Source organism: Cupressus sempervirens, chromosome 9 (genome assembly GCF_028749045.1).
Source record: "Cupressus sempervirens isolate cs-2001-9-10 chromosome 9, ASM2874904v1, whole genome shotgun sequence".
In the NCBI taxonomy this organism is placed as follows: Eukaryota; Viridiplantae; Streptophyta; class Pinopsida; order Cupressales; family Cupressaceae; genus Cupressus; species Cupressus sempervirens.
Window position 1 is genome coordinate 446,901,013 of NC_143126.1, and position 22,746 is coordinate 446,923,758.

General features: G+C 35.0%; 1 protein-coding gene and 1 long non-coding RNA gene across 9 annotated transcripts in view; one reads left to right on the forward strand and one right to left on the reverse strand.

Moving 5' to 3' along the window:
* The first annotated feature begins 5,395 nt into the window (after positions 1 to 5,395).
* Positions 5,396 to 22,746, forward strand: part of LOC149539226 (uncharacterized) — a 68,918-nt gene continuing 51,567 nt past the window's right edge. For 3 of the 6 annotated variants that reach the window (XR_016356198.1, XR_016356195.1, XR_016356194.1), the window contains exons 1-2: positions 5,396 to 5,650; positions 19,535 to 19,668. This is a non-coding gene — a long non-coding RNA (uncharacterized LOC149539226). The remainder of the gene's footprint in view (positions 5,651 to 19,534; positions 19,669 to 22,746) is intronic. The other 3 variants (XR_016356199.1, XR_016356197.1, XR_016356196.1) reach the window with 1 other exon arrangement.
* The window catches only part of LOC149539227 (uncharacterized), a 137,966-nt gene continuing 121,558 nt past the window's right edge, over positions 6,339 to 22,746 (reverse strand). For all 3 annotated transcript variants that reach the window (XM_089800562.1, XM_089800563.1, XM_089800561.1), the window contains one exon: positions 6,339 to 6,706. In XM_089800562.1, the coding sequence (XP_089656688.1) occupies positions 6,539 to 6,706 (168 nt within the window). In that variant the 3' untranslated portion in view covers positions 6,339 to 6,538. The remainder of the gene's footprint in view (positions 6,707 to 22,746) is intronic.

The following is a 22,746-nucleotide window of genomic DNA, read 5'->3' on the forward strand; positions in this document are numbered from 1 at the left end:
TGATGAATGAGTGAGCTCGATAACAACTAAATTTCCTTTGCTAACCTTGAAAGCTTGGTAACAACTGTCTACACAAGGTAAAGCCTGAGAATGCTCGGTAGACACTGTAAACCTTCTTTGCTAACCTTCTGAGCTCGGTAGACTCTGTCTTTTGCCTTGCTGACCAACTAAGATCGGTAAACTCTATCTGATGACTGATATGACATTTGTGTAACATCAAAGACAACACTCAATTGAACAATTGTATCCAACAAGCTCAACATCAATAAGAATAATAAAATAGGAAGAAAAGATCATAACATGTTGAACCCAAAACTTAGCCACATGAAGAAACCTCACCTCAACAGGATAATACTTTGCCTCCATAGGAATCACATAGAGATGGACCAATGAAAGAAAATAATGATCCCTCTTGAGATAAATTTGAACCAAAAAACACCTAGCTCAAATGAGGTACACAAAACCCCAACACCAAAAATATAATGCTTCAAAGATCTATCACAAAGAGCATAAGAAAACTCTTGTTTAGAAACATAGAACCACAAGACTACAATTGGGCTTAGCCAAACCAAAGCTACTACCAACATATCTTAGGCAATGTAGTAGGGTGGGAGCACCAAGAATAAAAACAAACCCAAAATAGGGTAATCCCCCTAAAAACTAAAAAGCCCAAACGAGGCCCAACCATAGGCAATGAAAACCTTACTCCAACAAGCACAAGAGGCACTATGAACAAAGAGGGAGGGAGTAGAAAAAGCTCAAGCAAGTGATCCCCTCTAACCACCAAAGCCACCAATGCAAAGGCACCGCAAATTTCAACAAACACTTCATGGACATTTGAAACAAACTTGTAGAAAAAAATTGCATGGTTTAAAGGAAGAAACCACAGTTGCAATTAGAAGAGAGAGATTTCCATTATCACAAAAAATCCCCATAACAGATCGAAAATTCCAATGGTCAACCACACTCCCCAACCAATGAACAAGATAGAAGAATACTAAGTGCCAACAAAGAAATAATTTGAACCAATTATAGAACCATTATGAACAAAAAGATAGGACCCCTTACCAAAAATCCAACAACTTTGTATAGGTAAAAAACACTAACCCTTGACGAAACCAAGCAGAAAGAACTAACCTCATCTCTCCATCATCATCGTGCATATTCATCCTCTAAATACCCTTCCTCTACAACTCCCTTACCACCCAAAGCCCTTGACTAGTTGTTCCTACTCCCCACTTCAAGACTCAAAGATAGTAGAGTCCACATATACATATGCTAATAATATTTTTAGTGTTAATAATTTTATATTTTATATTTTATATTTTCAAATGCAGATAATTGGTATTATTAGTATTATCATAGTACAATCTTGTAAAAATTAAATTAAATTATGTAATTTGTAATTTGTAATCAAATGCTATCATACATTGTAATAACTAAGAAATTAATAACAATTTTAAAATTAATAAACTACTATTCTACTACTATTTTTATTATACTGCCTAAATTGCACCCCCTATGGAGGAGACTAAACCTTGTGGCCTTGTGTGTTTTATAATCTCTCATTACTTAAACATTTTTTAGGATCTCTACTTGTTTCAATTATTTGAATGTAAGCCATTACAAATTACATCATTATTTTTATTACTATATGTTAATACTAATAATGTTTGTGATTTTATATTTTAATCAAAGTATATTTAATTCATTTAAGTAAGATAGTTTTTGAGGTAGAATCACACACATACACATTTATATCAACATAAACACGTACATAATATATTTAATTCATTTAAGTGTATTTAATTCTTTTGCAGGTCTAGTTTCTACTTCCTCTTCCCCTCCTCGTAGAGGTACTTGCAACAATAGATGTTTGGAGGATACAATTGTTTCAATGATTGATTGCATTATTTTGTTTACAAATGGAGGTTTATAAAAGCTTTTATTTTGATCTTTAGCCAATTTATCAGTAGCTTCTTGTTCTTTTATAGATGAAGTTATTTGTGCATTAGACATCCCCTTCCATTTGTGCCTTCGCACTTTGCAAATCGTTTTCCAGCAAGGCCCATAAAATGAAGTTTGACCTAGAAATATGAGTTATTTAATGCTTTGTCTTTATTATTTTGACAATAATTACACTTCCAAATACACAATTCACCTTCAAAAAATTGTGAGATTCTTGCATAATGTCTCCATAAAGGAGATCCTACATCAGTTTTAAAATTATCAACTCCTTGCCCTCCCATTGAACTTTGACTACCGACGATGGTCATTCTTGCATAATACAATCTATGTTCTTGCTATGCCTAAAGTTAGAAATTAAATAAATTCAAATTAGAGAAAAAAATATGAACATCAAGCATACAAGAGAAAAAATATGATAGAAAATTGCTAAATTAGATAGCTAAGTTTGTTTCTTTAAATCATTTTAAAATAAATAAAAATAACTTGAAAATTTTCTTCATAAACTTGAAAACATTCATCCAAATCTCAAGAAAAATCAATAAAGAACTCAAGAACAGGATCAAATGCTTACCTTAGATGCATAAAACTCCTTTGTGGAAGCTATCTCTTGTGCTACAAACAATCCTATACAAAAATCATCACCTTGCCTTCAAAATGCCCAAATGGAGACCAAATGAGAAGAGAGTCTAGCTACAAACAAAATAAAATGAAGAATGGTTGAATGACCTCTTTTAGGGTTTAGGAGGAAAAATAAGTTTAAAAACTCTTGCATGTGCTAAATAAAGAGTTAAGTGGTAAAACGTAATTTTAAAAACTTTTAATGGGTTTGGGCTTGTGAAGGCTTCTAGAAGCACCTAGATGACTGTACAAGCCACTTGGAAGCCCCTCCAAGGATCCAGAGGCGACTAGAAGGAAGTGACAGGCTTTTAGTCACCTCCAGATGCCCGAGAGGCCCTTCTAGGTGGCCTCCATAGGCATCCGCCTTCGGATCGACCTCTACAACATCCATTTCCACCTGCAACCCCAAGATGTTGCATCGACTTCTAAGCTTTTCAGTATAACTTGAACACAATATATTTGTGGATCTCCTATATCTATATTCCTAATATTTTGATTTTTGAAAATGGTTGGTCCATCGACAAGGACTTCAAAAACTGAGTCCAAGCATAAGGACTTCAATCTCTACTTTGTTGTTAGTAGCCTAACCAAACCTTCTTGAGATAGCCCAAACATACTTACTATTACAATTAATCCTTGGTTTCTATTAAAAAAGCCATTAAATTTTAGCTTCTATTTTCCCTAAGCAGGAGCAATCCACTTAGCATCCTTCAATATTGTCTTGTCTTTTATTCCCTGAATCAACTTCTTTAATTGTTTCCATTTGCTTTGCATCTCTTCATCCCATCTAGTTATTATGGTGCTTGATTTTATCTTACATTTAGAGTTGACAATTTCACATATTCTATTTTCTATTATTATATTTACTTATTTTAGTAGATTTTTATATAGTCTCCTATTTCTCTCCTTCCAAATCTGCTAGGCAAGGATAGAAGATGCCAACGTCCATATCTATGTCCAGTGAGCATTTTGAACGATTCAAGATCAACAACTCATATGTTGCATCATAGCCTCTCCTTATGGAATTGACCACCCAAGGGAATACTAGGGCCAAACTAAATGAGGACTAGCATATGGTCAAAACAACAAATGATCAATAAACTCATTAACATTATATCACATAGACAGTGGACATCTTCTTGGTCCAAATCTCTCAACAATGAGAATTCTTTCATGCAAGGTTGTCGACAAGAAAGCCCAGAGTTTAGGTAAGACCAAGGAGTGCCAACACAATATCGATGACCATTTTTTGCCATTCTAGAGAGGATGTTGTATCACATAGCCAATCTTGTAAATATATTCCTTGGTTTTGGGCCCATACCAAATAATTCCATCGCTTTGGCTACAAATAATTTATTGTTTTTAATAGACTCTCCATATACAACCACTCATATTTTATTCCTATCATTTGACACGATTTTTTAAAAATATCTACAATGTTAGAACCAATTTTTTTAAGTGCATTGGTAAAATGGGTTGCTAATCCTTCTAACAAAAATCAATGCTTTTGCCATTGTAGAACTTCCATGCGATGTGTTCTATGTTTAGATTTTGATTATCCCATATGATTTGTCAAATTGGCAATCCATTGCTTGTACTTCCAATCGTAAGGATCTTCTTATGGTTTTCTCTCTCCAAGTATTTACTTTAAAAGATTCTACACCAAAGGCAATTAGGACTTACATATATTTTCCAAGATAAATTCAATCGTAGAGTAGTGTGATTTCTTACACTTACAACATTGGCAATAATTTGGATCTTAGAGCCCAATTTTGTACTTTTATGCACCTTCACCATAGGCAATTAGGATTTCTATACATTTTTCAAGATAAGTTGGATCTTAGAGCCACTTTTGTTCTTTCATGCACCTTACTCCCCCAACAAATTTTGGACCACATGATGTATTCTAGTGGATGTGAGGAAGCTTCCTATCCTCTTTTGATCCTTCTTATAAGAATTTCTTGAGGAAGCCCTCCATATTTGATACTGCCTTACGAGTGAATTTGTAGCATGGCATAATGCAAATGGGATTGTCAATATCATAAATTTCCTAATGAAAGAGAACTATTTTATCTCTTGTATTGCTAATTAATTTGTATATTTTTACACCACATCCTCCTAGTGATTCAAACAACAATTGCCTACAAACAAAAGCACTTCAAGAAATTGGGTTGGAAGACAAGATATAGTGAATTGAAGCATGCTTACAATTTTCCTTTTGATTGAGCTCTCAATATTGAAGAAATTATCTGATTTTTCTTTATTCATGGTTTGCTAAGACGATTTGGGAAACTCCTCCAATTTTCCTTGATTTTTGCCTCTTTGATGTTTGTTTCCCAAAATAGATTGGTTGTTGACAAATTGAACGAGTGATAAGGTTGACATAACACTCTTTTTTATTCCTTTCCACAAGCCTTCAAGTCTCCCTACCTCAGTCAATTTGTGGCTTCCAAGAATCTACAAAGAGGGACATTGACTAGTACTAAATACATGGGAGTCGATATGCAATAACAATAAAAAGTCATTTCCACCGTTTGAGCATTATAGTTTAACTCTTTTATAATTATTGCGAGGAAATCCTAATTAAAAATCTCATAGGCCTTCTTTACATCCAGTTTCACCATCCTACCTATGCTCCACTCCTTTGTTATAGTATACATTGTTTCATCGACCATAATAATATTATCACTCAACTCTATACCAACAACGAATCCATTATATTCCTCAAATACTACCACATTGAGCAATCCTTTTTAAGCAATTCACTAGTTCCTTGGAAACAATGTTGTATACTACATTATATAGTATTACACAACGAGATGGATCTGTGCTCATTGAAGTTATTGTGCCCAAAGTCCAGACTTCTTTGAGATGAGTTCAATGGAAGTATGATGTAGATCTTCAACAAACTTATTCTTTGTTTTAAATTCTTCTACAATTTCAAAAATGTCCTTGCCTATGAAAGACCAATATTTCTAATAGAACTTCATATGGAATCTGTCCAACCTAGCTGACTTGTCCAGATTCAGTAGGAATACTGCTCGGCTTCAGCACCTCCTCTGAGGTAGGTGATATTAACATATTTTTCTACCCTTCTGAGATAATTTCCAGAATAAACCTATCAAACTGCTCATTGTGGATGCTCGATGGTCGAGCATAGCAGAGATAATTCACTACTTCCTCTTCAATTTCAGATCTTACAGCCAATGACCCGTCCATTCTTTTTTATTTCATCAATTTTTTTGTTGGCTTTCTTGGGTTTGGTGGCAGTACGAAATTTCCATGTGTTGGAGTCTCCCTCCTTCACCCACCTTCCTAGCCTTATCTCTCCAGTAAATCTCCTCGCACATCATAACCTCGTATTTTGTTCTTGTTTTTAGCCATGTTTCCTCCTCATACCCTTCTTTAAACATTCCAAGTGCAATAAATAGATTTTTAAATACCATTGTATTCCACTTTTTTAGTTTGGCTTGTAGGTATTGCAGTTTTTTAGAGAATCTGTAGCTATATGTTCTACTGCTTTTTGGATCACGTTCCATGATCCTCCATCTTTTGCATTCTTGAATTCTCACATTCTGATGCTAGATCATAGCATATGATCTAAAATATTGATGATAAAAATTTACACAATCATATTCAGAAGGCCTAATAGCAACATTTCATTTTAATTAAGATAATCTAAAGAGTTATTAACAAATACTGATTTAATCTCGGCTCCATTTTGAATGAAAGAACAAAATTAACACAACTAATTCTGAAAGCTCGTAGAATAAAACGTTATTGGGAAGTCCCTTGAAAAGATTATTTCAATACTTAAATAGCTCTGGCAAATATCTTGCACAATAAGACACTCTCGAGGATTAAGAAGAACATAGTGCAATCGTATAAAAGATTAATAAATACAGTACAATCACGAAAGAAAAGATAATCTATTTTGGTATGTCTACTGCTATCAGAATCCATCTCCGTCAGTACTCAATGTAACAGGGGGACTGTTAGCTGGAATAAACTTTTGTGCTGGTACTAACGGCAATTTCCCTCCATAGATTTCAGGAAGTTGACTTTCATCAATATCCCTCAGTAAAGTTTCTTTAAGATGCTTATCTTCAACGAAAATTATCTGCAGACCAATACAGACATTAGATGCAATTTATCTATACAATTCTCATAAAAACCTAAATTGCATTCACAGTGAATGAATATTATTTTTCAGAAAACGAATTCTTGCAAACAAAAAGACAAATTCATAATAATATTAGAAATGCATAAATACATAGAGTGAAAGCTCAGGCCACTGGTGAAGAAGTGGGGCCACTAAAAATGCTTCAACAGAAGATTCGCCAAATTTGAGGCTAGGGCATAAGGTTGGAGGATCGACATTGCAAATAAGAAATCAGTAAGCCAGACCAACAGGATGCTGAAAGTTTACAAAGAGATGGGTAACCCTCATTTGTATTCTCTGTAAGCTGTCACATTCTAAATGTAGCGTTGAAACGTTTATTCTGAGAACTGAATAAAAAGCCGATACAAACTTGCAAATGGAAATTTGTATGTTTTCATCTGTAATTGGAAATGCTTTGCTATGACAAAAAGAGTTCATTCTGCGTAATTTTTCAATTTATATTGAATATTGTGTTTTAAGTCCTGTTAGAAGTCAGGTATCTTTCATTGGTATCGGAGTGTAAGTCCTTACCAGCCCATGTGAGAGAAAATATGCCGACAAAGGAAAAAAAATAAGGGCACCATGACTGACATAGGCCATGAGACGCAGGGGCTTTCATTAGAAGATCTGAAGAGCTTCATCTCAACGTGTCTGGAACATTAAAAGAAGTGGCCCAGATGATGAGAGGACTCGATCATTATCAAAATAATATGAATAGCACCAAGTATTGAGGACTAATAGCTAAAGGAGAGCATAGGAGGGAAGGGTATGAGAAGGATCTTCAACACCATTCTGGGAAATTTACAATGCCCAACTTTGATGGAATAAGTAATACTACAGTCAAATCATTGTTTCCAAAACTTATACTTACTGCTCATTGAACCTAATGATGGAGAGAGAGGGCGTTGAGTTGGCAACCTTAGCTCATGAGTGGTATACAGTGGACTATTGACTCAAAGACATTGTTGGCTGGGTATTTTGCAACCGACAGTTCTGTTAAAATCCAATCGCAAAATAGGATGACCAGCCACAACGTATGAGACAAAGTCTCTCCTACCTAAAAGGAAGGCTCCCCCTTCTCACCATTCCTTGGATCAACTCAAGGTAAGCAAGAAGTTGAGAGATTTGTAAAAGGTGTTACCAATATTCTTTCCTCTTAGAAAGAATCCACTTACCCACGGAGCGAGTAATGGGCAAATTGAAATCTCTCATTACAATTCTATGTAATAGTTGGAAACGGTGTTATCAATAAACCAACACCAACTCAAAGGCTGATTGAAAGAAACTCGAAGGCTGATTGAAAACGTTTTAGTTTGGCTCTAGGTCTTGTTTTAATCTATTCTATAAGAATAACCTCTACCATTGGGGCACAAAAACTTCCAGAAGTATGAAATTCTAACTATTTTTGTGAATTATGATGGCAATACTAAGCTATAGTCAAATGTTCTAGTCTATTTATTACCACAATCACTCCTAGTCAAAGCTTCAGCTCTAATTGTTTCTTAACTCACTATGATCTAATGATTAAACACACAATAATAACATGAATAAAAGACAATAGGCACAAATTATAGTAGAAGTTTCTAATTTGCGCTATCACAATTGCTTCTAGTCAAAGCTTCGAATCCAATTGCTTCCTTTATTCACTTTTCTCCCACATTGGTACTACACAATAAAATTTATACTTGCATAAGCTTAGCAGAGCTTTCTTGCATACAACAAAAGATGATTTTTACAATAAGGGGGGCACTTCTTATATAGGAAAAAAGTGAGGAACAAAAGTGGGAGCAACTCAACCAACTTTGACCCAATCTAACTAGGTGATATGAATTATAGGATTACACGTTTGAAGGACATGTAAATCAAATTACATGTAATTGTGTCTCATTTAATTCATCCTCTCCTACTACTAACATGGAAAACACTAGAAAAAAATGGTAAGACTGTTGATTCTCAATGAATCAATCCTACAGATTGTCGGCAAAGGCATTGTACTTGATGATGCAATCCAAGATAATCATAAGATCGAGAGTTCCTGTATTTTGTAACACTGCAGTCACCTTAATAATCATGGTGTTGCATCTTTTGATAGCCTCTAATTTTCTTTGATGAATTGCTCATTGTCATTTCAAAACTTGACGTAATCAAGATTTTCTTCATTTCATAATTGTCATGAGCTCTCCTTTGTATATTGGCACACTCTGGAGTCTCTAACACTTTGAAAACCTTCTCGATGGTGTCTAGATGTAAACTCGAAACTACTTTCCACCAACACATTAAACTCTTTTTTGTTTCTTTTTTCCTTTTTTGAAGCAACATGCTTGGCGCATTCCCACACAAACTCAACTTCTTGGACAACCATTGGGAAAATGGAGATTAAACAAATAATTGCTTCTTGAGAATCAAAGCATGTCTTCTTGACAAGATGTCTCAATTCTTTGAAGAAGTTCTGACATATCTTGACGAGTGCACCGCAACATAAAGATGAAAACATCTTCCAATGAGATAAGATCCATGAAAACTTTTGGATTTGAGTTACAATGACATATCCATGAGGGATGAGTGTTCAACAAGCGAACAACAGAAAAAAAATATGCACAAAGAAAAAAGCATACCTTTGGTTATTGACTCAAACATGACAACTATCAAGTTGTTTTCCTATATCCAATTTTGAATTTGGAGTTTGGGGAAATTCCAAGCATTTTGAAAATCATTAACCTTTCCGCAAAAAGGAAATTAAAAACAGCAAGCGAACAACAGATAAAAAAAAATATGCACAAAGAAAAAAACATACCTTTGGTTATTGACTCAAACATGACAACTATCAAATTGTTCTCCTATATCCAATTTTGAATTTGGAGTTTGGAGAAATTCCAAGCATTTTGAAAATAGAAGTTTTCAACTTATTTAAAGGAAATTTCAAAATGCATGGCATGGTTTTGAACGAGTGTACAATGATAAACCAAAATATGCAACAAAATAGAAAAGTAAGCAAGAATAGACAGGCAAATTTGAAATCTTCTACTTACTTGGAGATGAAAGAGCCAAATGTGGAAGAGAAAGAAGTTGAAATGAAAGACTTCTCTTCAATTTTGAATTTCGCAAACAACTCTGACTATTTCAATGCTTGCAAATGTGATCTTCCTTGGTCAACGAATGAGGTGTTTTTGTATGCGAATGCCAAAAATGTGATCTTCAAACCCTAAAATGCAAAACACTTTTGATGAAATGCACCTATTGGGACATTTTTGGCCAAAAAAGTGCCCTCCAAATCCATGTAAATGAGTCCTTTTTGGAGAAATAGAGCAAAAACGTGGACTTGGGTTGACAAATCATACATCCAAAACCCAAAACACCTCTTCCAAATGCATATACATGGGCTGGAAACATTAATTTCTGGGCATTTTCAACAAAAACATGCACTTTTCAAGCAAAAATCTGGGTTATTTTTGTCTTGGATATGCATAATCATGAGCCCCAAATGCATGTTTATGCATTAAAACTCAAAAATACCCTCCTTGTGATCGATTCATTGCTTGAAATGGAGAAATCTGGACGTTTTCCTTCAAAAAGTACCCTTTCCTTGCATGAGCATGGACGTTTTTGGCCTTGGGAGGAAAAAACGTGATCTCCAATAACAAATGCATGTGTTCAAATGCCAAATTGCACTCTCTTGCAGCCTTTACATGTTTTAAAAATATGCATTTGGAGGTTGAGAACACAAATCGCATTCTCCATGCCAAACACATGTATTTAATTGCATATATTTGGCCAAAAATGCAAATCATACTCTTCATGTGTTATTGCATATTTTAAAAACTTGTAATATGATAAAGAACACAAATTGCACTCTCGACCTCCATTACAAATTTTAAAAATATGTATCATGTAATATGCATTGGGCTTTTGTTGGCCTTGGAAGGCAAAAACGTTGACTTGGGATGCAATTACATGTCTTAAAATGCCAAATCGCACTCTCCCAAGGGCATTGCATGTAACACTTAACATGTAAAAAGTCATTTCCATGCAAATCGCACCCTTGGATGACCATTACATTTTTTGAAAATGTAGCTTTTCAATTGTCTAAGTCCTTAAAATGCCTTTGTAGTGCAAATCGCACTCTCAAGAGGCAATTACATGTAAAGGAGTTTTTTCATGCAAAGTGGAATCTCGGAAGTCCATTAAATGCATTTCTAGTGCAAATCGCACTATAGGAATGCATTTGCATGTAAACATGTAATAGACATGAAAGTTGCGTTTGCACAACTTAACAAACCAACTAAGAACGTGTTTAATTGATTTTTGAAGAAATATAACTTAATTGGGTCAAAAATAATATTTACACTATAGTTGATAAAGTCACTTTAGTGAAAAATTTAAAAAGCAACCCAACATGAAAATATAACATAAAGTACTCCATAATCACTTAAGTGATAAAGTAACTTAAAAAAACATAACATAAAGACAATTAATGTTATATTTTTCAAAAAGTGAATGTCAACATTAAAATATAACATGATATTTTAAATATGCAATTGCATCTGGATAGTCCACCTTTTGGGCACTTAAATGATCGTTTTTTTAGACTGCCAAATCTGATTAAGCCCGAAGATGTGCCAAATCGAAGGGAAAACCGAAAGCAAGGGATTGGATGAAACCAAAAGACTAAAAGCAGCTAAACACACACTTGAAAATGCCAAAAAGGACATTGAAGGCTTCAAAAGTCAAGCGTAGGCTTTATAAAATGAATAACAAAAAGGAGTTGACAAAAGCCTTCAGTAGGATTCATTATGCAAATTGGGGTCGATTGATTGATCGATGTTAGCCAATTAAATAATGAACTATTTTAGAGAAATGTGAAACTAAGTTGAAAATATTTTGTATTGTTACCTACATTTTGTGGTGACAAAATGCAGGACAACAAACATGACTTGGTTTTAAAAATAGATGAATTCAATCGAAGGTTAAGAGATTTGATAAGACAAACCCATAAATACGTTTCAAGAATCTAGTCCAATTGAAGCAAATATAATGTTCCCTGCTGGGGATTGTCCGTCTAGCAGGCATCAATATACATTGTTATGCAATATTATATTTTAACTAATTTAAGAGATTAACTACTAGTTCATTATACGATCCATGATTGTATATTGCAAAATCATCCTAACTTCTTTCCTAACCCTAATGGAGGATGGAAAATTACTACCATATGGCTTGAAACTATCTCCACAATTAACCCCAAAGGTTTCATGAACATCCATCAATACCACCACTTGGGAGTCACCTAATTTGGGATGGAATTACTCGCCTCCCCTTACACAAACCAACCTACCCTTACAAAGGCATTGGTGATATGTTTAACACTAGGTCATTCTAATAGTCTTTTATGTATTATAAATGTAATGTTTTCATGTGTGTGTGTGTGTGTGTCTTATGAACATCCATACATATATATACATATCATATGATAAAATTTAAATATAATAATCTGTAATCAATATCCGATTAATAGATGCTTGCCAACAGTATGTATGGTTCATTTCTTTTAGCATCTTTGTGATGTCCCCAATTAGTGTCTCCTTGGATTTTGTCCCAAATTAGTAATTCTGCAATAGATTCTATTACTACAAGATATAAGTCATGGATAATAAGTAAATACACAGATTAACAGCAAACACTTTAGAAGGGATGATGAATGTGTCTTTATTCTTATAACCAATTATAGATCAATTTGGTAGGAAAGCCTCCAAAGGGTGTCTATAAACTGTTCAACCCAACTAAGCCCAAAAGTGCACAACATCCCTCTATGACAATCACCTCTTAGCCCAAAAGAGACAAGAATATCCCACTACTACCAATTCTACTCTTTGGAGTGATCTACTAAGCTTGGGGGAACTCATAAACTACAATTCACTAACTTGCTTCCTCCATTCATTATTATTGATTATGGGGCAACCCACATACATAAATCTGAATAATTTATAAGTCATCTATAATATTTATAAATTTAATTATACTTATATATGTAGTAAATATCTTCATTTCATCCTTTTACACACATATATAAAGGGTTCTTATTCTTAATATACACATATAATAATAAGTAAATTCAGAATATCCTTGTACATAAGCTACAACATTTTTGTTTGTATATATATATATATATATATATATATACCATGTTAATATCAATTGTATTTCAGAAATCTGACTCTGTAATTCTTTAAATAGCAATACCGTGTGTGTATATATTTAAAGAATGCCAAGTATATTTCATAAAACTATATAAAACTATATATATATATATATAAACTAACTATTCTTAATATACATAAATATAATAATAAGTAAATTCAGAATAGCCTCGTACATAAGCTACAACATTTATGTATGACAACTCTTACCAACTATCAATACCGTGTGTGTATATATATAAAAGAATGTCAAATATATTTCATAAAACTATATATATAACAATGCCAAGTATATTTCATAAATCTGATTCTATAATTCTCTGGATATTAATACCAACTGTATATATATCTAACCTTTGATAGCTCTTATATATCTAATCTTTGATAGCTCTTATACCTTCTGTTTGGGGTGAGAAGGGATGTCCTCTTTAGATTCATGCTTCATAAACATTGCTGATTGACGGTTGTATTGTTGTGTTGATCACTCATGGTATCTCCTTACTAGTTGCTGACCACACTCATAACAATCACGGGTTTCTACCGTGCCTCACTATAGTTGAGTATAATAACATTTAATTTAATCATCAATATGGTAGTTAACATTATTCAATTATCCATCTGTTAAAATTAGAAGACAAATTGGAATCCACAAAAAAAAAAAAAGATATTAAAAAATTAACACGGTTCGCCAATTTGGCTATATCCACTAGAGAGCAAAGCTTTTAATTTATCCAGTCAATACAGCTTGGTTACATCAGGATTTATCCTCATACAATAGTCTTTAAGAGAAGATGAAGAGCAAAATAAGAGAAATTTGAAATGAACAGTCACAAAAGAAGAAAATAATAGTCAGACTTCACATCCAACAATCTCCCACTTGAAGTTTTACTCATGCTGCAACCTCCCACTTAAACTCTACTTTCCCTTACCAAATCCCATGGTAATAAATTGCCAATAGCCAATCATCACAAGTGGAATAGCAACCACAGCCAGTTGCTAATTACATCCAACTAACCATACAGCATTAGTAAATTTATGCCGAAATATCTAACCCATACAACAACTAACCATGTACAAAATACTATCTTCCAACAAAACACACCAAAAACTATTGATGTGCAAAAAACTAGAAGACTATGAGCAATCCAAATTGCATGAGCAATGTCAACCAAAAGTTGACTCAATCTACCAATCAACACATAAAAGGTGTAACAATAATTTGACATCACCTGCAAACCACAACCAACGAACTGCAAAATGTCACACAACATCTTCCAAGTCCTCATGAAAAGGCCACATATTGTAGTTTAAAAAAATGAAGTACAACTACAATAGATGACCTCAAAAAATTCTTGGAAGGAACACCCATACAAACCATAACTCATCCTTTTACCAATGCCACCAATTGCTCAATTGTTTCAAGTATGATCTACTTTACCTAGCCATATAGGAGCATTTACAACACCCAACCACCATGGATGAAAGCTCTTGTAAGTAAGAAGACCAAACTCAAAAATTATAAAACTAGGAACAATCTCAACCATTTTCTAAACCCAAAAGCACAAGGAGATAAATATGTTGAGAAGACCAAGAGTGGGGAGTGAGAATGCTCCTCTAGGGTACACTATGTCAAAATGATTCTTCTCCAAGAACAATCTCCTCTAGGTCCATAATGAACTCATGTCCATCCATAGGTGTAGGCTCCTCAGTCTTTATGATGAAACCTCCAAAGAGAAATTGTCTCCACAAATGTTCTCTAAACCAAGAGAACTATAACCTCACTCATGCCTCTTAGTTTTCAAGAGAATATCTATGGCCAATCTGCCTAAGTACTTCATACTAAGAACACTAACCTGACCAATTGTCAAAAATCCCACTGCAACTCTGCATAACCTAGGAACACAACATGGATAACTTGATCTCCACAAATCAGAACTTTGTGCCCATAGAAGAAAAAACTCTCAAGATAAACCGTATCATGCCAATGCTCTAATCTAAAACGAAGAGCTTGCCATGGCACAATAGCATACATCTCTAATTACATGGAGACAACCATCTCATGACAGAAATTCTTACTACCAAATCAAAACTCTGTTTGTAGTGTGGTACAAAACTATTCATGGTATCAAAAACAAGATCTGAAAAATGATACCAAACATCAAGCTCTGGGTGCTTGATCCTTGGTAACTGCAACTTGGTGACCAATTCTTCTGATGCTAGATTATTTGAACTCCCACTATCAATGATGAGTTTACAACACTTTCTTGCAACTATACATCTTGTTTTAAAGAAACTCTTTCTTAACAACAGTTCTTGATCAGGTTCCTCATTACATAGTCCTCTACTAACCATCAAGGCTCCTCCATCTTCCTGTTGATTTGTAGATCCAAATGACTCTTCTTCCATAAACGCATTCCTACAACTGATATCGGTCCTCTTTCTTGAATTTTTTTGTGTGCACTCAAATGCTCTATGAACTCTTCCACATTTGAAACAAGTTCCCTTAAACAAACTCCTATCTTCTCTTCTATAGTTATTACCTCTAAGGTAACCTTCTCTTCCTTAGTATGAACTTTCTTCTTTCCACTTTAACTTTCCTTTTGTCAGAACTAAAGAAGATCTTCCTCCACCACTAAATGTCCTACCTCTTTGAAATTGGCCACCTCTTCTTTGTCTATGTTCTTATCCCTTGTTCAATTTCTCATCACCCTTTATGGCAAACTATTAAGCTTCCTCAATACTTTCCATTTTAACCAGACTAATTTCATCTTGAATTGAAGTACTCAAACCATTTAGGTACCTTGCAATTCTTTCAACCTTATCATCCATATGTCCATATCTAATACCCAAACTATATAATTACTTGGTATACTCATTTATAATAGATTATTTTTGTTTTAAATTTATCATCTTCCTCAATGAACCTAATTGATAATCACTCGGTAAGAATTCACCCAATTCATTAACCATTTCATCCAATGACTTGATCTTTTCCTTTCCTCTCCTTTCTCTATCCGTTTGCAAATGTTCCCACCATAATGATGCATGTCCTTTCAATGGGCTAGAAATTTCCACCTTTTTATCTACATTGGTACTTTCATACTTGAAATACTTTTCCATCTCAATAATCCAATCAAACAGTTCATCCAAGTCTAGCTTACCATCATAATCTGGAAAATTGAAATGTTGTCTTGCATTAAGTCTAGTCAGGGCTCTCAAGGATCTTTCATCCCCTTGTTCAAGTACAGGTTCTCCTAAATTTCTTTATCACTCATATTCAATAGGCCTTCTTTGGGAAGTATCTACTACTTCAAGTCTGGCTGCAATTTATCTCAATATATCTATTCCTGCAAGATTTGCATCTCTCCTTCCACAAACCATTTTGCTACCCTTTGCAATTGTTGGTTAGATCTCAATTCTATTGCCCCATACCAAATCAACTAAGGCTTCACAACTTCTAGTTCATCACCTATATTCTACAAGAAAACAAAATTGGCTTATATACCACCTAACATAGCCACAGATGGAGGGACCTCAATGAAATCTATCCAAGTATGTAGAAAGAGTGAACACAACGAAAAAACAAGGAGATAGAGAGAACAATGTTATATCTTCCTTTATTCAATATGAAATCAAATTATATTCAATTGCCAATATGTATTCCTTCATATACTAGGCTGCAATAGGCCTTCTTGATTACAATCTCCAATTAGAGACCTTAGATCCAACTCTAATGCAGATGGAGGAATCTCGATGAAATCTATCCAGACATGTAGCAAGAGTGAACACGATGAAAAAACAAGGTGATAGAGAGAACAATGTGAGATCAACTTTTATTCAATAGGAAATAAAATTATATTAAGTTCCCAGTATGCATGCTTTCATACATGCCAAACTACAAAAGGCCTGCTTGATCACAACCTTCAATCACAAACCTTCAATCATAGACCTTGAATCCAATTCTAATGATATCTATCCTTGATCTTATCACCACTAGATTATTGCCACTCTTGGTAAGTTAGTTGAGACACGATTCCCATATATATTTTGGACAGCTTGTGTCATGCATTCACTCAACCTCATACTACAAAAGTTGGGTACAAAAATAACTTGGATTAAACAAGTGTATGATGAAGCTCAAGCTATCCAAATGTTCATAACAAACCATCACTTTCTTGCAACCTATTTTTAGATCATTCTCGCGATTGGAGCTATTGAAGGTAATTCAAAATTCAAATACTTTATCTTTATGTTTTACTTCAGTGATTTATTTTAGTAAAATTATATATATATATATGCACATTCTTTATTTTTAATTAATTGTTTTTATTTTCAAATAGGTTGCTGAGACTAGAATTGCATTGAATACTATTGTCTTGAGATGACCGATGAATGTTCGAGAGGCACATTCTCCTATGGTGATCAACCAACAATGGACCGTATGGAGGCAATCCAACACTAACAAGGCAACAATTATTAGGAATAGGATTTTGGCAAATGCTTGGTGGGATCGTGCAGCATACCTTCTTAGCTTCACAGGGCCCATCCTAGATATGATACGCTTTACTGACATGGATAAGCCATGCTTGGGAGAGGTTTATGATGAAATAGTCTCAATGATTGAGAGTATGAGATCTGTCATAAATGACAAAGAGCAAGACCCTGAAGAAACCGTCTTTAAAGAGGTGCAATCAATATGTTTTGAGTGATGGAACAAAATGACCACCCCACTCCATCTTCTTGCCTTCAAATGGAGTCCCAAATATTATAGTGAAGAGATTCTTGCTTTGCCAACAAGGGTGCCACCATATCAAGATGTAGAAGTAGGTGAAGGATTCAAGAAAGTTGTTGCTAGACTCTTCCCTGTGATTGAAATGGAAGATTCAGTTATAAGTGAATTTTCTGATTTTGTATCATCCACTGGTCATAGTCCTACTGCTATTTGTGAAAAATATAGGAACGATGCTCACTCTTGGTGGTATCTCAATGGCCACAAATCACCAAGCCTCCAAATTCTAGCAATCAAAGTTTTATCACAGATAAGCATATGATTTGTATACACTCTAAATATGGTTGTCATTTTGATATTAACAAACTCATTTGATTTACTTTACTTAGATTTTAGATACTCCAGTGAGATCTTCCTTTGCTTCATTAGGTTGCTAGTACATCTTCAGCTGAAAGAAATTGGAGTACATACTCCTTCATCCATTCAATGAAGCGCAATTGGTTGGCATCAAGCAAAGCTGAGGATTTAATCTATGTGCATTCAAACTTGCGCCTTCTTACTCACAAAAATGATGAAAACAAGGAAGGGAAAGCAAAGTTGTAGGATGTAGAACCAGAGCATTCTGACTCAAATTTTTCTATTGTTGCACAAACAATGCTAATTGAGGATTTAAGTAGTCAACATGCATTTAGTTCAAGTACTAGTGGGATTCAATTATCTAATGTCAATGTTGATGACAATCTTGATAATGATGATGACCTATATGGTTCTAATTAGTGAGTTGATCAATGATTTCTAGTATTATTTCTATTGCAAACAATAACTATATTTCATGACACTAGCTCGATCTTTATTGATATCAAAAACTGAATTTCAAATTAAATACTTATGTTTCAAAATATGAAATTTATAATTGTTTTGTTTAGTTGCTAGCATATGTGTTGGTATTTGAATTCTATATTTATTTTGTTTTTGATATTGGTATGTTTTCTAGCAGCACACATACATATATATTAGATATGTATAGATTTCTTGTATATATATGTGGATGTGCACATACCCGTACCCAACATCCTAAAAAAATTTATGTTGTACCAGCGTTTCGTACCCATTCCCATACCCGATTCAGCTACTTAGGATTTAGGTCCTCACATGTTCAAGAACATAGGTGTGCCACCAAAGATTGCAAGTTGTAGATCTCTGTTACAAATCCGAATTCTACAATCATGTCCAAGAATATATAAGAACGTGCCACTATTTGATGCCACAAGGGTGCATCAATTTGTTGTACAAGCAAGCTAATGTTTTGTGTCATGTTCACCATGTGCATAGGTGTCTAGGCTTGGCATATGGTCATCGGTACATCATAGTGGTGTTTGGGCTTTGCATTTGGTCATGGGTGCATCAAAGTTGACCAGTTTGGCTATCCAGTAAAGGGGGTTCTATCTGATCATGCGGGTAGGTTGTATATACTATAACTATATTGATTGTACGTAGGTGAAACATCATTGTACACTTCAAAAAATTGCCATTGGGGAGTGGTGGGGCCTATGGTACAAGTCTACCACTATTTAATGTCGTAAGGGTGCATGTTACATCCCAAAATTTTGACATAATTTTAAACTTATTCATAACCGTTGGATTTAACGGATTATTCTTTCATGATCATGTGAAATAGGTAGTTATTTATTTACGTTGAATTAACTGTTAATGAAGATGCTCGTTAACCATTAATTGTTATTAGATGATTAGCAGTTGCTTGATTTAAAATTATGATTAATAATTTAAGTTCTTTTAAAATGCTTATATGAAATTATTATAGAATTGTTATTATGGCGAAAGTGTTTTCATGGGTGATTACAGGAGAAGATGAAGAGGGGGGAAGCATTGCTAAACGGGATCATCGGAATGGGATGCTCGCTTAGTTCAGTCATCAGGATCGGCAGGTATGACCTTAAACTGAAGGAGTTCGCTAGGCCAAAGCATTATCAGATAAGGTCAGTGACTGTAATGCTTCTTGTAACATATCTTTTTGACTCGAGAGTGCTAGAATGTCCCACATAGAGACAGGAACATGAGTTTTCTTCAGATGCTCAACAATATTGAAATTTTGGGTACTAACTTTTGACTGATTCTTTGGTATAGTAGGATCTTTCTGCTGTTGTGATGGCTGTGAACTCGCCTTTTGAGCTTGAACTTGCTGTCCTTTTGGTACATATTGCATCTTTTGTGCATTTGATGGTTCTGGTTGCATATTATCAGTATTGTCCTGTTGCTGTTTTGACTTATCAACTTGCTGTTGTACATTTGCAGCTTGGGTCTTTGACCTTGTTCCCGTTGACACAGGTCTCCAGGTCTGATTTTGATCGAAATTTGCTGCTATAACAACCTCATCTTCGTTAAAATTCATTAAGGCAACGTCTTGATTACCTTGCAGTGGCAAATCACCTTGCTGGTTGACCTCTCCTTGGTTTACAATCAGTTGTCCCTTGCGGACATCTTGCCTTCTTGCCTCCAGCGCATGTGGACAATCCCACCAAAAGTGGCCAGCATTACACGTATTGCACCATTCTTCTTCATGTAGATAATTGTTCTGAGGCACCACTACCAACTCCTTGGAAGTACTAGGAGTAGCATAGTTATAGGATTGACCAGCCCTTTGACCATAATTCTTTTGCTGTACTTGATTCTAAGATGATTGATTTGAATTTGAAAATTGATTTGACTGCCTATTATTCTGATAAAGAACTTGAGGAGGTCTATTGTATTGACCTTGTTGCCTCTTCAAGTTCGTTATCTCATTCCCATAACCGTGCAACGTCTTCATTATGCTGTCATTTTTCTCTTTCAGCTCAACGTTCTACTATTTTAGCTCCGTAATAGGACCTGTAACTGCACATTCTTCTGCTGCAACCTGCGCGTTGAATGCTAGTAATGCCGGTGCTGGTGGTACAACAGCTAACGGTTGTACTACAACCGGTACTATTGGCTGTACCTCTACAAAAGATGGCATTGGTGGCCTTGGAGGTAATTTTCCAGCTTGAATCAAGCTGTTCTCAGCTCTAACAGCAATGTCAAATGCACCTGGTAAAGTACGACCACCATAGACTGGATCATGACTAAAATATCGCTATTAAAAGCTTTCAAATAATACAAAAACACATGATCCTCAGAAGGTTTGACAGATGCTGGAATTTTGTCCCATGTCCTCTGAAAACGAAAATTAAGTCTGAAATGTGCTCATTAGGACACCTTTTGATGGTAGTCAATTGCTCAATTAAGGATAAATGATCTGATTTATCTTCAAATTCACTGATAAAAATTGTTCCCAGCCCATCCCATGTGGCAATTGAATTGATTGGTAAGCTACGAAACCATATTAACGCCTTACCATTAAATGAGGCTGCTAGTAATTTTAACGCCACATCCTCATGGGCTACTTGATGTAAGCCACAAAACGTGGCTACATCTCTGATATGTTCTACCGCTAATACATGATTTTCACCAGTGAAATATGGTAAACTTTTCAGCGCTGCTGGTGGAACATCATGATGGGTGGTAATTTGTAAAGGACTTCCAGCGTTGAAAGGTACGAATGGCAAATTTCGAGCCATTTGGTGAAGTGGTAACACTTGCTACTGTAAAATTGATGGTAACGGCTGATTTGGCTTGTTTGCCTTTCGCTGATATGTCTTTAGGCCTTGGACAACAACTGGAGAACTGCTGGTAAATGTTGTAGGAACAAAATGACCTTTGGGTGTTTCCTCAACAACGGGTGATTCAGAGCCGAAATTACCAAAGATATCAAAATCCTCTGAAAAAGTAATATCTTCAGCAATTACCTTTGGTTCTTGATCTTCAAATATCGGATTGTCAAATGATGAAAAATCTATCCTCCTTGCTCCCCTTGCTGATCTGGTTCCTCTTCTACCCGGCTGTAGTTCTTGGTAGACAAATCCCTCTTTGTTGGACCTTGTTGGAGTCCTGCTCATCAAGTGCTTATTAGATCTGCAAAACCTTCAATTATAGAGTCGCCAGGTGCTGATAAAAATCCTTCAAAAAGGCTGTAATACTGCTGTCTGCACCAATAACAGCAATAGAATTATGTGATTTAGCGAACTGAAAAGCAGTTTGTGTCCCACCGGGCGTGCCAAAAACTGTTGTCAAATAGCGAGATAAGAATCTAGCTATCCTGTTGGAACATGGAAACTTCTCTCGGATGGTGGGGTTAAGAACAAGAGAAGAATCTCCAGATTCTAGGCCGGTTCCTATATGATATCACCTGTGAAACTAACTTTGAACTCAGGAAAGGGTTGAGAATGTATGAGAATAACTGAATACTAACACTTAAAATAGGTGATACACCAATGGTTTTGAATGTAACTTTGATCAAATTAGCACGAATTATGAAAAAGGCAATTGATTCACAATAATCAAACAAACACGTAACCACAAAAGTGTTTCTATGCAAGGACCGAGATCTTCTGCTTTTGAAAGGGATACCTAGGTTTCACCAATTTTCTGCAAAAAAGACAATAATCACAAACATAGACCTGTAATCACATGTATCAAGATTCAAACCTGCAATAAGGGTCATAACTAAAATGAAGGCGAACACAACATTAAAGTAAAAAATCCACAATATTGCACGAGAACCAATGAGAAGGAACTGTTGAATCTCTATAATCAATGCCGAAAAAATAATCTCTGTTACAAATGCCCTTACAATCAACTCAAAATTTGCAATGTGCCAAAATCTAAATCCGAAAGAAGGTCCCCCATAATGAGGTGAAAGTACAATATATAGAAAATAGCCCTAACTCGGATTCCAAAATCACGCCTAAAAAAATCACCCAAAAATGACGAAGACTATGAAGAAGCCTCTGAAAACTGCTCTCAACCACCTGCCCAACTGATGGATAACTCGGAAACTGCATCTAGCTCCTCAAAATCATGCACAAAAGCTCAAACTCGGATGCATGAAGTAACCCACAAATATAGCATGTAAAACTACTCCTAATTATGCAATATATGCATAAAATAAGCCCTCAATCTGAACTACATGCATAACTGAT